General features: G+C 42.7%; 1 protein-coding gene across 3 annotated transcripts in view; it reads left to right on the top strand.

The window, feature by feature from the left end:
- The window catches only part of LOC147018502 (class E basic helix-loop-helix protein 41-like), a 62,627-nt gene that overhangs the window by 5,803 nt on the left and 41,406 nt on the right, over positions 1 to 15,418 (top strand). For all 3 annotated transcript variants that reach the window (XM_085898204.1, XM_085898203.1, XM_085898202.1), the window contains exon 4: positions 8,763 to 8,874. In XM_085898204.1, the coding sequence (XP_085754330.1) occupies positions 8,763 to 8,874 (112 nt within the window). The remainder of the gene's footprint in view (positions 1 to 8,762; positions 8,875 to 15,418) is intronic.

Here is a 15,418-nt window from a genome sequence, read left to right as displayed (position 1 = left end):
TACTCACGAGGTCTAAGTGAACTCTTGGCTACCACCACCGTTTTCAGAGAATTATCAGCTGCTAAAGTTCATCGGCATCTGTTCTGCTCTTGCGTATGGCAGCTTGGCTGCCAGGTAGCTATCATTTATTGGAAGCACCGCTGTGCCACTGATGCTGTTCCCCTATACCAGCACACTGGTGCTCATTTCGCTGACCTCGCAAGGATGACATGAAACACACCATTTCAAATGGAGCACCTCACTGCCATTAGAGAATTTAAATTACATCAGATGTGACAATAAACGGGAATTGTTGCTCCCAACTTGCCGGCTCGATGACAGAAGACGCCGTTTGCATTTTTGCTGTCTCAATAGCAACCCCGTTTGGAATATTGTGCAGGCACGGGAAATTTGCTAGGTATTTCTAAATATATAATGTCAGCAGACAAGACAAATAAACACCCAAATCGACTTGAGAGCAACAATACAAAAGATCAAAAATAAAATAATTGGCAGCACCCGAGCCAAATTACAAAATCCTGACAACTTCAATCAAAATGTAATTCACCGTCATATAATTATACTCCCATAATATTGTAATACAACACTGCAACACCCTGCCCTCACCGAGTGACACATTTAAAAGCACCCACCGGAAAGAATATAAATATACCACGCACCTATGCTATCCATTTAACCAGACTCGATGGTGTAATGGTGAGAGGCATCCGCTGTCCAAAATGTCGACAGTTCAAACCACCAGCTGAGTCACATCAAAGAAAATGGTACAAGCTGTTTCCTTGCTCGACACTGAGTTTTTATACAGGATAGACCATGGACTAGGTTGACAACCATTGTGTCGGCTTTATGAGCTAAATGGCCTCCTCCTGCGTTGATGTTCCGTGTAAGGGAAGTCGTATTGTTAAAACTCCATTGTTAAACACCCAATGAAGTTGAATCGGGTGAACCGAACATCGTTTGTAGGATTGGTTGGATGTGTAGAAAGCTGAAGAGATATTATCGAATATAATTTATACAAGAAGTTTTTCACACACGTTTTTCATTCTTAACTCACCTTGTCAGGAATGACCAAGAACAAGTGAAACTAGAAGGGCACTCGGTAGAGCGCGTACCTCCGCCACGTAATGCCTGATCCACGAGAACATATCGGGCCCAATACATTTTCTAAATATCATGCTATACATTACTATGTCGTTTTGGCCCGATCTCTCAATGATGAAGAATCATATCCGGATCTGGATTCGGATCTTAAACAAAATCGAATCAATTCTTCCTTGTTACACACCCAACCTGTCCACCAAGTTTAGTCTGAATCCGTCCACAACTTTTTGAGATATCATGCACACAAGCAAACAAACAAACAGACAGAAAGGGGTGAAGACATAACCTCCTTTACCTTCAGTAGCAGAGGTAATTATCAAATGCAACACGTGAAAGAGGTACTGCAGGGAACACAGCCCTCACGATTGCATATAAGACAAGGGGAAATTACAAATACATCTCGAAAATTTGGAGGATAACAAAAGAGCGGGAGGTTGAAAAAAAAATTGAACAGGTCAGAAATAGATAAGAAAATTCCGTGCCTTGTTTGGCAAAAGGCACTATAAAAATACTTTTATTATTATTATGTTATTATTTTTATTAAAAGGTCACTCGAATGGCGAAGAAGAGAACATCTGAATTGGGAAAGAGGGCTGGTGATAGCTTGATGTGGAAAGAAGGTCAGACTACCACGTGCCATTTGTTGGCAACCTGTTGTTCAGGAGCCACATGTGGCTCTTTACGGACTTTTGTGCAGCTCCTGACACTATCGTAAAAAAAAAAACAGCCGGACACCGAGAACGTACACGCAAAACCTGGGCAGCGAGTTATGAAAGGACATAATCATTGTCTCTATATGTTTGCTGTATTTGACAGGCGTAACCAGTCAACAGCTAACATCCTGCAGAGGGAGAGAGAGAGGGGGGGAAGGTTCATGAGTGAGACAGTGAGGAAGATATTGGTATAAATACAGATGTGTAAGGTGTGAGTAAATAGAATACATGTATGTAAAAAGTTTGTGAACATCCTGCCGAGTGTGTGTGCATGCGTGTTGTTATTGAGATCAGGGTTACCTCGGTATCGTTTGACATGACAGTATTTGATAAGTACCCTCTCATATTTATAGAGGTTGCGACTATTGAGATATTGTGGGTTTTTTAACCAATTTGCAAAATGGCACTTCTTGTTATTTTGGTTGCTGGCCCCATGACGTCTGCCGTATTGTGTTCTGCCACTATTGAGTAATGAGTATGTCATATGTATATGTCGTCTCACCAGATTTTAAAATTTGTTTCAACTTTGGATGCTCCATACAAGGCAATCACATTGTCTGAAATGTTAAATTTAAATCTCTGGCCAAGTACAGATGACAGTATAAAAGCATCATGTGCTCCTTGGGTCACACCCATCAGCTATTGCATTGCCTCTGATCTATACATTAATTTCATTAATTTTATAAAAAGCCTGCAATCCCACATTCCGGACCATCAGTGCCTTATTGATTATGACTGTAGTATTTTGTAATTTTGCATTGTTGGTGTTAATTTTTAACAAACATTAATTCTGCTCGTTTTGGGGGTACAGAGTCAAGGCTCATGGTATAGCTGGAACACAAAATGGATCAGGACGCAATATAATTATATAACAAATGGAACAGGAGAGAGAGAGAGGGGTAATGCCAACAGCAGGGCCGAGGGAGAAAATAGATGCAGACGGACAAAAAGGAAAGTGTGTAATGACCTGAGATGTCTGGTAAAGAGCTGTATTGAAGATATGAAGGGAAGAATGAGATTGAGGATAATGTGGAAGTTGGTTCCCCAAGTGGGGAAAAAAGGAACGAATGAGTGGGGGTGAGCAGTGATTCTGGATTTTTGGAGTTTCATGAGGAGGGGGTTGCTGATGGACCTTGTGCGCACTATAGATATCGGGGGAGGGGGGGGTACAAAGCACGGAGAGGGCGGAGGAGGCAAGACCAGAAAGGAGGCAGAAGAAGACAGAGACATTAATGGACCTGTCGGTGATGGCAAATTGATAGGCCCGTACACTCAGCTTCATCGTGTGAGATTCCAAAGATCTTGAAGGCCTTGGTTTCCACGGCGGCAAGCAGAGCAAACTGTGAGGCAGGGGCCCCAGCCCAGAGGAGAGCAGTATTCCAACAAACTGCGGATGAATGCCTGGTAAGTGGATAGGAGTTCAGGTTTACCAAGGAAGGACTTTACATGACAGAGGATGCCTTAGTCAGCGACTGGCTTTGGAGGCCAACTCTGAAATGTGGTTTCTGAAGAAAGATCATGACTGAGAGTGAGACCCAAGAGTTTGAGAAACTGAACTTTTTCAAAAGGGTTGTCAAGAAAGTAGATGGTAAGGTTTGCCGTGTGGTCTTTTCGGAGAAAGAGACAGACAGAGGGAGAGAGACAGAGGGAGAGAGAGAGAGGGAGAGGGAGAGAGAGAGGGAGAGAGAGAGGGAGAGAGAGAGGGAGAGAGAGAGAGGGAGGGAGAGAGAGAGGGAGAGAGAGAGAGAGAGAGAGAGAGAGAGAGAGAGAGAGAGAGAGAGAGAGAGAGAGAGAGAGAGAGAGAGAGAGAGAGAGAGAGAGAGAGAGAGAGAGAGAGAGAGAGAGAGAGAGAGAGAGAGAGAGAGAGAGAGAGAGAGAGAGAGAGAGAGAGAGAGAGAGAGAGAGAGAGAGAGAGAGAGAGAGAGAGAGAGAGAGAGAGAGAGAGAGAGAGAGAGAGAGAGAGAGAGAGAGAGAGAGAGAGAGAGAGAGAGAGAGAGAGAGAGAGAGAGAGAGAGAGAGAGAGAGAGAGAGAGAGAGAGAGAGAGAGAGAGAGAGAGAGAGAGAGAGAGAGAGAGAGAGAGAGAGAGAGAGAGAGAGAGAGAGAGAGAGAGAGAGAGAGAGAGAGAGAGAGAGAGAGAGAGAGAGAGAGAGAGAGAGAGAGAGAGAGAGAGAGAGAGAGAGAGAGAGAGAGAGAGACACAAAGACAAAGACAGAGAGAGTAGATTTCTCAGGATTGAAATACATATTCCAAGTGTTTGAACAGTTTGCGATTTTGTCAAGGTCTGACGAGAGGGAAGAAGCTGCTGCCTGTCTATGTGAAGGATGAGGAATATCACAGCAGAGGGTGGAGTCATCAGCAAAGTGATAAAAAGGATTTTCCAGAGAATCAGAGAGATTGTTGATGAAGATTAGGAATAGGATGTGGTCGAGAACACTGCCTTGAGACACTTTTAACATGAGGTGGGAGCGGAGGGGAAGTCACAGCCAGAGGGGTTTGGGACACTCCTGGGGTTTGGGAGGTGTAAGAGCATTACACATTGAGTTCTTGATGTACAGTGTGACTCTCCCAACAGGACGGGGTTCAGGTCGATCAAACCGGAGGAGACAATAGCCAGGGAGAGACACTAAGTAGTCAGGGATGTTCTGTGTTAAAATGATCCTGTTAAACAGATGATATCCAGTTTATTGGTAATGTCCGGATTGAGAGATCTGACAGGCTGGAGCTGATGCCTTGGATGTTTGAGGTCTACACAGTTCGACACAGGGAGGTGGAACTGCTAGTTGGGTGTAGGAATGTGAAAAGGAGGAAGGAGAGGGTGTGGGGTAGGGGTTTTTGGGGCTGTGGTGAAGTTGGGGGGGTTCAGGACTGGGCGTGTTGGGCTGGAGCGAAGCTGGGGCAGTGTGGGGTTGTGGTGAAGATGGGGGGAGGGGTGCGGTGTTGGGATGGTGCGAGGCTGGGGCGAAGCTGGGGGTGTGGGCAGAGGGATAAGCTGGGAAGGGGATGGGCAAGTCGAATCCAGGAGAGAGAGGGGCGGGGAAAAGCCAGTAAGGGGGCGGGGGAGGAACCGTGAGGGTGAGGAGCATGGGGGAAGCCAAGAGGGGGTGGAATGAGGGGAAAGCCTAGAGGGGGTGGGTTAAGACGGAGGCAGAGATGGGGTGGTGAAGTATTTTCTTTGAATGATATTTGGAGCTTTTATAGAAACATATGTTTTATTCAGGGAAGATTCAGTTTGGGGATATGGAGAAGAAGGAGAAGGTATGGGGAATGAAGGAGTAACTGAGCATAAGAGAGAGATCGTTTTTTTTTCTGATGTTGATGTTTTCTCGGGGGGTTGGGTGGGGGGAGGTTTGAGTGAAGAAGAGTGTTATGTCGTTTTTTTTGTTTTTTTCTTTTGGAATGAGGATGGGGAAAGGATTAATTTCAGGGATCAGAAATAACAATACCTGGGATAAAAAGAGTAAAACCGAAGCACATGGCTACCTGACTCGCACTAGTAGGCTGTAGTTTACCAGGGATACAAATTCGATGATTCAACACAACAAGGTATGGTTCGGCACAGAAAAGTGGACTTAAAGTACGACCAGAAAAATAAGAATGAAAATAAAACAGTAAAACACAACGTATCTGGTCCAGGAAACTTACCTTTGATTAACTACAAGGAGGAACTGCCGATCCGATGTCCGAGTGCAGCAAACCTTTCACAGCTATTATCAAGCAATTTTGAATTTGTTTTTAAATTTTAACCAACATAATTACTGCCTTGTGTTGTGTTCAGGATGTATCATAGAGTGAAACATTGTACAGACAAAATGTACCATATGGTGGGGGGAGGGGTAGAGGGAGGAGAGAAACTGGGTTCTCAGGGACGCAGATGGATCAAGAGGGGGTTTGAATCCATAAAGTCCTATAACTAAGTGGTAGCCTAAGTAGGTAGAGTCGTCACGCAAAAGTAAAATATAATAAGTAGGGTAGTCACACCTATAACTAAGGAGGGTAGCCACCCAAAAAGAGGCTTTGTCCCTCTGACCCTCACCAAAACTCTCCCCCCCACAACCCCCGATTCATGTAACACCAGGATCAAGGGAATTAATGTCATAATGAGTGCACGATTGCTCAATTTAACTGAAGCTTGGCCTGTTGAACATTATACAGTAGTTGGTTTATGAAGTTGGTTCACTTTTAAAAACATATAGTACTGTATTACTTTTGGCAAGGAATGAAGCAAAACCACAATTTGCCACTCCTTTTGTTATTTTTCGTTTTTATGCTGAGTTCTGTGTTCATTCCCTTGGAAGAAGTTCTTAGCCAACCCACATTACAACTAGAAGGGCACTCGGAAGAGCGCATACCTCCGCCACGTAATGCCTGATCCACGAGAACATATCGGGCCCAATACATTTTTGAAATAGGATGCTATACAGTACTATATCGTTTTTGGCCCTATCTCTCAATGGTAAAGAATCACTTTAAAAATTCGAGTAGTCGGATCTGGATCCGGATCTTCACCACAATCTAATCACTTCATCCTTGTCACAACACCCAACCTGTCCACAAAATCTCATCCGGATCCGTCCACAACTTTTTGACATATCTTACACACAAACAGCCAGACAAACAAACAAACAGTCATAGACTGGTACTTACGAAATCGTCAACTTGACCTCTGACCTTGTCACATAAAAGCAGTCTCTGGAGAAGGTAGCAACGCAAACCAGAAGTTTCTACGATGATTCTGTACAAAAACCATCAAAAAATCGAATGTTTTGGATGTTTGACCTCACTGTGACCTTGACCTTTGACCGATTTTGACCAAAATCTAATCAGCGCAAGCCATCAGCCTCCTGAATCACGTGGTGTGATTTGACATTGGTAGCTTCTTCCGTTCTCGAGTTATCGTGCCTACAAACAAACAAACACTCAAACAGATGACGGGAGTCATCAATATACTTACGAAATCTTTAGATTTCTAAGTAACAAACAGAATTGGGTGAAAACATAACCTCCATCTTCGGTGACGGAGGTAATAAAAGTGTTTGCTGCCCTGCAACTGAACCAATGCCGTGCTGTACAAAACCAACTATTTTATCCCTTGTTGTATCTCTCGTTTTATACACACCTTATCATTATATTGTATCTATTGTGTTTCAAAAGCATGATAGTTTCAAATCTATGTTGTGTTTTGATGTCTGTTTGATGTAGTTCAAACGATTAGGGTGATGGCCGAGCATCGATCTTAGATCAAGAGATGTTTTGAAAATCATCTGGAAGATGAGAAATAAAGATGCCAGAAATTATGAGGTATGGAAGAATAAAAACAAGGCCAAGGAATATGATGTGACAGAGAGGGGTTGGTAAGAATCAAGATACATTGGAGGCGAATAAATGATCGAAGGCGCGTGCACAGAAATCACTTGCAAGAGAAGGACATCCGTCGATATTCATTATGTGTACTTAGATTACAAGGGTAGTAATAGATGATAGAATAGATAAATCAACATATTATGTGCAACTTTAACCTTGGATCCCAGAATCATGAATTAGGAGTTCACATTGGAGTGTTAAATCGTCCAACCAAGAAGATTCACTAATCTCCTGCCATGCACAGTAGGCCTCTATGACGCAGGTTAACTTGTTGTGTGAAAAAGGGCAAATGGTGTGCTATCTGGTGTTTTAGTGGTCTATGAACTTGTTTCATGGAAACAAATATGAATTGATTGAACAATTTTAAACAATCTATATGAATAAATGTGTGTGTGTGTGTGTGTGTGTGTGTGTGTGTGTGTGTGTGTGTGTGTGTGTGTGTGTGTGTGTGTGTGTGTGTGTGTGTGTGTGTGTGTGTGTGTGTGTGTGTCCTCCATAACTCCAAAACCATGAAACCTATCAGTTCGAAACTCTGCATGCATACAAAGGGAACTTTGTTTTTGGCTGTTTGGGTTTGGGTGTTTGGGTGTTTAAAATTGGGTGTTTGGGTTAATTAAAACACCTCATTTGAAGATAATTAACGGCATTATTTAATTATATCCTTTATCAGGCGATCCTCAGCCACCTCGCTCTCTGTGGTCTTAAGGCATATTCTGGGTTACCATGCTGGGGTCTGAAGCTGCCATGTTTTTTGGCCTGCTCAACCATACCTTGACTTAGAACAGGCCGCAACGATTTCTTAATGATAAAGTTTTTTTCTTCACTTTCCTCACTCATATTATTGAATGCCTGTTCATCATAACTACAAATCGCTGGGTACATTGCAATGCTTATAAACACCCAGAGATGCCAGCGTTTGTGACTTATTTCATTTCCTCACATGCGATCACTGCGAGAATCTCATAAACTAAGCTGAATTACAAAATTTAAGCTCCAGAATATAACTCAGTAGTAGTTCCGACACCTAAAACAGTGTTCATTTGTGTAATTCAGACATTGCTTGGGCGTTTCCGGGTGCATTGTTTTATCGAAGGCAATTGGTAATCACTTGCCAAGCCAGGCATGACCGGGAGAAAATGTATTTCAAACATTATTTTGTTTCCATCTTCACTGTTATTCTATGCAGAAGCATTTTGATGACACTACGAAACATAATTAAGTTCATTAATGCTCCACTGCACGTCTGACTTCCCTTCCTCTCACGTATCGCTGCCTTGCCTTCCCCCACCCCTCCACTCTCCCTCCCTCCTCACTCTCCCTCCCTCCTCACTCCCCTCCTTCCTCACTCCCCTCCCTCCTCTCTCTCTCCTCTCTCTCTCCACCCCTCACTCCCCCTCCCCCCTCTTTTTTCCCCTTCTCAGTATTCCCATCAATGAAGCGGTGGGTGGTATTTGCTAGTTTTGAAGAAAAAGTAAAATTTTAGGTATTGGCTTGTTTTTAATGATTCAGATAAATTCACTTTTTGACATCCCAGTATTATATTTCTTGACGTCTCATTCTTATTTTGCTCTGCATGCTGCACACAGACGTTGGGACACCTGGAAAAAGCTGTGGTCTTGGAGCTCACCCTCAAACACATGAAGGAACTTACAGCCTTGACAGATCAACAGCACCATCGACTCAGTGCGCTGCAGGGTGGTATGTGACGCCACGCGAGGCATTGCAATCGCTCTGTTTGCGTTTTAAAAATTCGATTTGCATCCATTCTCCACTTTGCATTCAAACCACAGCAGCTGGTACATTTATGAGTGAAAAACTTTTGAGAAACAAAACGAGGATTTACACAGTAAATCCTAAAGTTTTCCAAAAATTATATGCACAGTGACTTTGAACCCACTGATTCACATGCCAACAAAGTCTTGAAATCCAAAGTGTTTCGATGTGGACAAAGGCTTGTGCATTAAAATATAAAAGTGAAAGGATTTTGGCTGTCATACATATACTTATCAAATAAAGGCATCATTCTGTGATTACCAACGTGGAGTCTAAAGTCAATGACCAAGAGTATAAAAGGAATAGCAGTTGCAGAAGTTTGGAGCAATCCACAAGGTAACGTGGCATCACAGCGAGTCTTGGCAGGTCTTAAAGGGCGTTGACATGCAGTGAAAACCACATGCTTACTTGTTATTCTAAAATATTCACAAAGTTTGTGCGTATTAAAATATTCATCCTGCACGTGCAAAAATACCAATGCCGTCGATTTTATTTTCTGCACTTGATCTGTTTCTTGAGGATCTACTAAATCAAACAAATACTTTTGATAAAATATCTCATTTAGTTTGACTTCAAGAACGAAAGAACTTTCACATTATTTCAAGTGTTCATGATCATTAATATGCCAGAGGCGGACTCTTGACAGAGCATCGGACATCAGTGGTGTTGGAGCAGTCTCTTGGTAAGGGTTCGGCTGAGTTGGTTTGCCTTTGCCTTACAAGTACTCAGTCAAGGCAGGAATCTGAAATTTAGCCAGGGTGCCGGCGATAACTCGCTTACTCTTCACAAAGGACACCATGGTGTTTACCGTTCACGCAAATGGTACACACAGCTTAGCGTCCTTACAATAGACAGTGCACACGTTGATGCCTCGCAACCTAGGCAACACACCAAAGTTACAGTTTATAGCTAGGTCCACATTAGGAAAAAACATAGAAATGAAGTGCAAGATTAAGGATGATAGAAAAGTAGAAGATAAAAGTAAGAATATCATTCTGGTCCAGGATATCCTTCCGGTGTGCCATTTTGTTGTGGACGTAGTTTTGCCTGTTCCTTGAAAACCTTGCCAACTGCGAAGATTTCACGCCTGACCTGTCCTCTCTTCCCTTGTTGTTTCGTCTCTGTGTTGTCAATTGTGTATTTCCCACCTTATTCGTGTCGACTTGACTCTGTCATGTCAAATTTGTGATTGTGTCTGTTTTGGTGTCAGGCCTCAGCTATATAGCATCTCGGCCTCAGGCATTGGTTCTTCCGTGTAATCTCCCTTTTATTCCAGGTGTCCTCCTCTCGTGCTTTTCTTCTATTCAAAGTGCAATTACCTCTTCTCAAGTCGTTTCAAAAAGCAAGAAAAGCCCATTCAATTTTACATGGAAAAATTACAATCTCCTTCTGCTTATTATTGCTTCCTTTAATTGTTATTCTTTATCCTAACCTTAATACTGCTCAGAAGAATCCATTTGCTTCTTTGATTAAAAGCTTCTAAATGAGATCACAAAAAATGATTAGTCTTCCTTTTCTCTTCTCCATAAATATCTCATTACTGACCTCTTATTTTCTTCCTCACAAACCTCCCTTATCGTGACATCTTCTTAATAGTTTCTATTTCAAATCTGGCATTCTTGAAAGTATGCACTCCATGCATCTGCCATCGCCCAAAACGTATAGTCCTACTGGCCTCCGTGTCTTAATAACGCATCTTTTTGTCTTGGTCGAGATGTCTGTCTTCTTCTGACTGAATTGGGAGTCCACAAGATAAATCAGTTCTGTAGAGAATGCCAGCTTACAACCACGAAATCTTCCTTGTCTGTACCCCACATGCATCCCGCACTGCAGATGTACCCCGCCGCCCCACCACACATTCAACCTCGCGCCCACCGCACGGCTCCGCCACCCCCGCCAAGGATAGGGCCATCCCACCTAGTCCCCACCACTTTTCCGCTTCTCCTCCCCTATCCCTCACAGTGTGGTCCACCAATATTCGATGGTGCTGTTCTAATATTCCTGATCTCTCAGTTCAGGTTCTGACTGCAGCTCGAGACATTGTATGTTTAACAGAAATGTTTCTCTCACAGATGTTTCCAGTTCATCTGTGTCTCTCACAGGCTATTCGCTCTTCTACTTTGGCAGGCCGGTCCACAGCTATGGAGGTGGTGTGGCAGTATATGTCAAGAACACTATTGCTCATTGTCCAATGCTCACACCAACCCCTCCAAACCCTTTGAAATACCTCCAGCTGCGTACACATCTGTGAAACCACCAAATGTTTGTCTGTGTGATATATCGTCCACCCAATGATGATGACTCCAGATACACCTCTATTTAGTGTAATATGAATCAATTCATAACAATCCATCCCAACTCTCTCTCTTCCTCATCTGCAGCAATTTAAACTGTCACCATGACAGCTGGCTGGGTGTTAACTCGACTATAATAACAAATTTCAAGGCCGAACTCTCCATCTATATAAATGACCTCTCTGATTTCACGTTGTGTTGAACAGTGCTGAACAGTGGAAAATCTCTCTGTCTCATGTTCTCACTCCTGAAGGATCGTCAGACTAACCCACTTGTCTATTTCCATGGTCAGCCACTTGAAGTTCTAGGCCTTACCATCAGTCATGACCTTTGCTGAGCCACCCACAAAGCAAAGCAGGCCTCCAAAGCCACCGCTGAAGGGACACCCCTGTAGATCTTTCCTTGTAAAAACAGAGCTACTCAAAGTCCACAAGGCCTTTGTCCACAGCTCTCCTCCACGGGAGGCCCAGCATCACATCTGTCTCTTCTGGATTCTGTGGACCTTAAAGCTCTCAACATTATTGGAATCTCCTGTGACAAGTCATTGGTCTCTCTGTTTCCCCCCTCCCTCTTCTCTGATATTCCTCCCTTTGCTTTCTCGGTCCTCTGACTAATATGATTGATGTGATTGAATATTGAGTGATGATCAATACATAGAAAAATGGAGGTTTATTATTGTAATCAGATGATGTTGTTTCAGAGAGGACACAAACAGTGTACAAGGGATATTGGTTACGGTGACATAAAATACCTCCAGACCCAATTTTATGCCATTATTAGTATGAAAGACCATCAAAAATGATGGGTTTGAGTTATTTTATTTGAAACTCTCAAATACCACCCTTTGCTTCACTGACAGGAGTACTGAGAGGGGGGAGGGGCGAGAGAGGGGTGGGGGACAGAGAGAGGGGGGAGAATGAGAAGGTGGAGGGGGGAAGAGAGGGGAGGGAGGAGGGGAGAGGAGGGAGGGAGAGTGAGGAGGGGTGGTGGAGCGACAAGGGAGGGAGAGTGAGGAGGGGTGGGGAAAGGCAAGGCAGACGTGCATTGGAGCGTTAATTTCAATTCATACTGTGAATATGGAAACAAAATAATGTCTGAAATTCATTTTCTACCAGTCTTACTATAAATACCGTCCAGAGACAATCATCGCCCTGACATGCCCGGAGATAAACTCTGTCCGGAAACAAATACCACCCAGAGACAAACAACGCCTGGAGACATCCGGAGACAAACTCCCGTCCAGACATAAACATGACCCGGACACGTTCAGAGACAAAACACCGGCAAGACGTGTCCGGACACAAACACTGCCCGGTCACGTCAGGAGACAAACTCCAATCTGGAAATAACTACCATCTGGACACATCCATAGACAAACACTGCCCGGACACATCCAGAGACAAACACCGCCCAGACACGTCTGGAGAAAAACAAACACTATCTGGAGATAAACAATGCCCAGACACATCCAGAGACAAACTCCGTCTGGACGTGTTGGACATTTCAAAGATCTTTATTTATTAGACATCTTATGGACATAAATAAACACTCTTTTTACTCTGCGTGCTTTGCACATCTTGTGCAGCAAATTTCACCTCCCTGTGCCTTGTATTTATTGTTGATTTAAAAAGATTTCTGTACACTGCTCTTGAGCTCGGTTTGCAAGTCACTACCTACAATTTTAATGGAAGACATGTAATTACTCTTTTATGGATGTTTTTTGAGTTTTTTTTGTATCCTCAAAAATAGACCATAGTGAACACGCAGTCATGTTAAAAGATTGGTATTTAAAACACCACTCAATTCGTCCTTATGAACGGGGCAGACAAATACACACTGTGTTTTATATAGGTAGACTGTCTCTGTCGTCTGAATCGTCAACCAATCATCATAGCACACTGTCTGCACTATGTGGAGTGAGTGAAATATGGGAGGAGCGCTTCAACAAGTGAGTGCTGCAATTGAGAAAAGTCGTGAAGGAGAGAAGTCCTCTTTTATAAAATATCAAAGAATATTATTTTAGCATTTTGTTTTGTTAAATTTTGCTTTTGATTGTGATGGCCGAGCAGTGGTTTGAGTTCCTCAAAGTGGTCCATTGGGAAGCAAAACTACCTCTTGAACACTGAAACATCCGCTTTACCTCTTGCAGCAGTCTGTGAAATTTGCTTCTTCCTTTTGGTTTTTCTCATTAACCCAGATTTTTCATTTCCCATCCACTTTCTTTTCAGAGGTAAAATCAGCAATATGTTCCATCAGTCATAGCCTCTGCTCTAATTGAGCTGCAACGTCAAAATATCTAACTTTTGTTTCTTTGTACACCCTGGTCTGTAGAGGCCTTTGTAAACAGACCACCCCTTCCTCTTCAAGTCACATGGCAATTAATCATTGTCATTTGTAGTGCCACTACAGTGTGCCACAGAACTGGTGTTGATCATCCATCACGTTTCTCATCGTGTGCCATGACTCGAAGGCTACCACATCTTTTTTGAATGTAGTTAATAGTACCAATCATCTTTACAATTTTACCAGGAATCTGGAAATGATTGTTGTTATCTGGTTAAAAAAATAAAATCTTCATTACTTTTGTGTGCCATAAAGTGCGAAGAAGTAACCATTTAGACTTTTTTTGATTTTGATGTGCCATACTCCTTGCAAAGCGTTGGTGCTGCCAAAACAGTTTCTTGGCAATGGTTATACTGGGTGGTTTCCCATTGCCTTTCCAGCATTGTTTGTCCATCCTCTATCCTTTTAAATGCTGAGCATTAAGCAGGGATGCAGCACATACCATTTTAAAAGTCTTTGGGATGTCTCTGCCATGGTTTGAACCACCCACCTCCCAGGCTCAGAGTGGACGCTCCAACCATTAGACCACCAAAACTGGTCATTTCGACCCTAAATGGTAATTTATTCGCACTTTATGGCACACAATAGTAAGGAATATTTTTTTTTTGTTTGTTTCAAATACTTGAAGAACTGTCTGACCAGTTTTTAAGTTTTACTTTCTTTTGTATGTATTATTACAAAGGCCAAAACACTTACACAGGCTGACCTTGTTGCCAGGAACAAACTTTCCAAATGACTCCATGCTGTGGAGTTATAAATGCCTTTATCCAGACTCACCCCAAAAAGCTTAGAGTTTTCAATAAGTTAACATGGTTACATTTTATGCAGTCTATGTTTTCTTACAAAGCAGTCTTTCCTGTTTGAATCGTTAATTAAGTTTATGCTCAGATCATCCGAGAAAGGCAGCTGTTTAGCAGCTGAGGAAATAAATCTTGCCTGTTGGATTGTACATTTACAAGTAAATGCAAAGAAAATGAAACGGGAAGAGGCAGTTTGGCCTGTCACTGTCATGCCAATGTCACATGCTGATTAACTTGTCCATTTACTTCACTTGGGAGCCAAATACATATTGTTCACACAGTTCGGGTGGCTAACGGATCCAGACTGACTCTAGTTAGATACCCAGCCAGCTGTAAAGACAACCCCAGGCAAAAATAGCATCCCTTTATTATAGTTATTCTCTACAGACTACTGTAGTTGGACCTGTTACCAACTATGGTAAATGAGAGTACAACTCTCATGTACCATACATAGTTCTACCAATACCATTTTTGTAAGCAAGATTCGTTCCAACGTAGGGTAGGAGGGAGATGGTGGTGCAAGTTGTGAAATTAAGTAGAATAAGTTAAGAGAATGAGTAATAATGGATAGAGGAATGATGGAGAGGAGAAGTGATCAAAAATTCCACCAGGAGGAGAACAAAAGGACACAGGAAGTGAACAAGATGGATACAGCCACAAACTCTCAATCACAGAAATGGAAGGTGTAACTGGAAACCTGGAGAGAGATGGGCCCGGAGAGGGTAAATGGGGATAGAAAAGATTATGGTTGTGAATGTGGGAGGTGATCTGAAAAGTTGTGAACGGCTGCTTGAAACTATAAAAGTACAAATCGATGAATATTAAAGTGGCAAAAAAAAACATAATTTGCAGTGAAAAGTATTGTTGCATTCACAGGGGGAGGGAAGTAGTCATAAGTAAGGCTTAAAGATTGTCCGTTTGCTCATGTAGGGGTTGGTATCATTTTCTGTATTTATCGATGTTCAGATTGAAGTTGTCTGGTGCATAGCTCATTTGGGGGGATCGGGTAAAGATGTCTTATCTCCATCTGAA

The sequence above is a fragment of the Eptatretus burgeri genome, chromosome 10, assembly GCF_056783735.1.
Source record: "Eptatretus burgeri isolate ZD-2024b chromosome 10, Ebu_testis_v1, whole genome shotgun sequence".
Taxonomy (NCBI): Eukaryota; Metazoa; Chordata; class Myxini; order Myxiniformes; family Myxinidae; genus Eptatretus; species Eptatretus burgeri.
The sequence above is the reverse complement of the archived record's forward strand: the minus strand, read 5'-3'. Positions and strand labels throughout refer to the sequence as shown.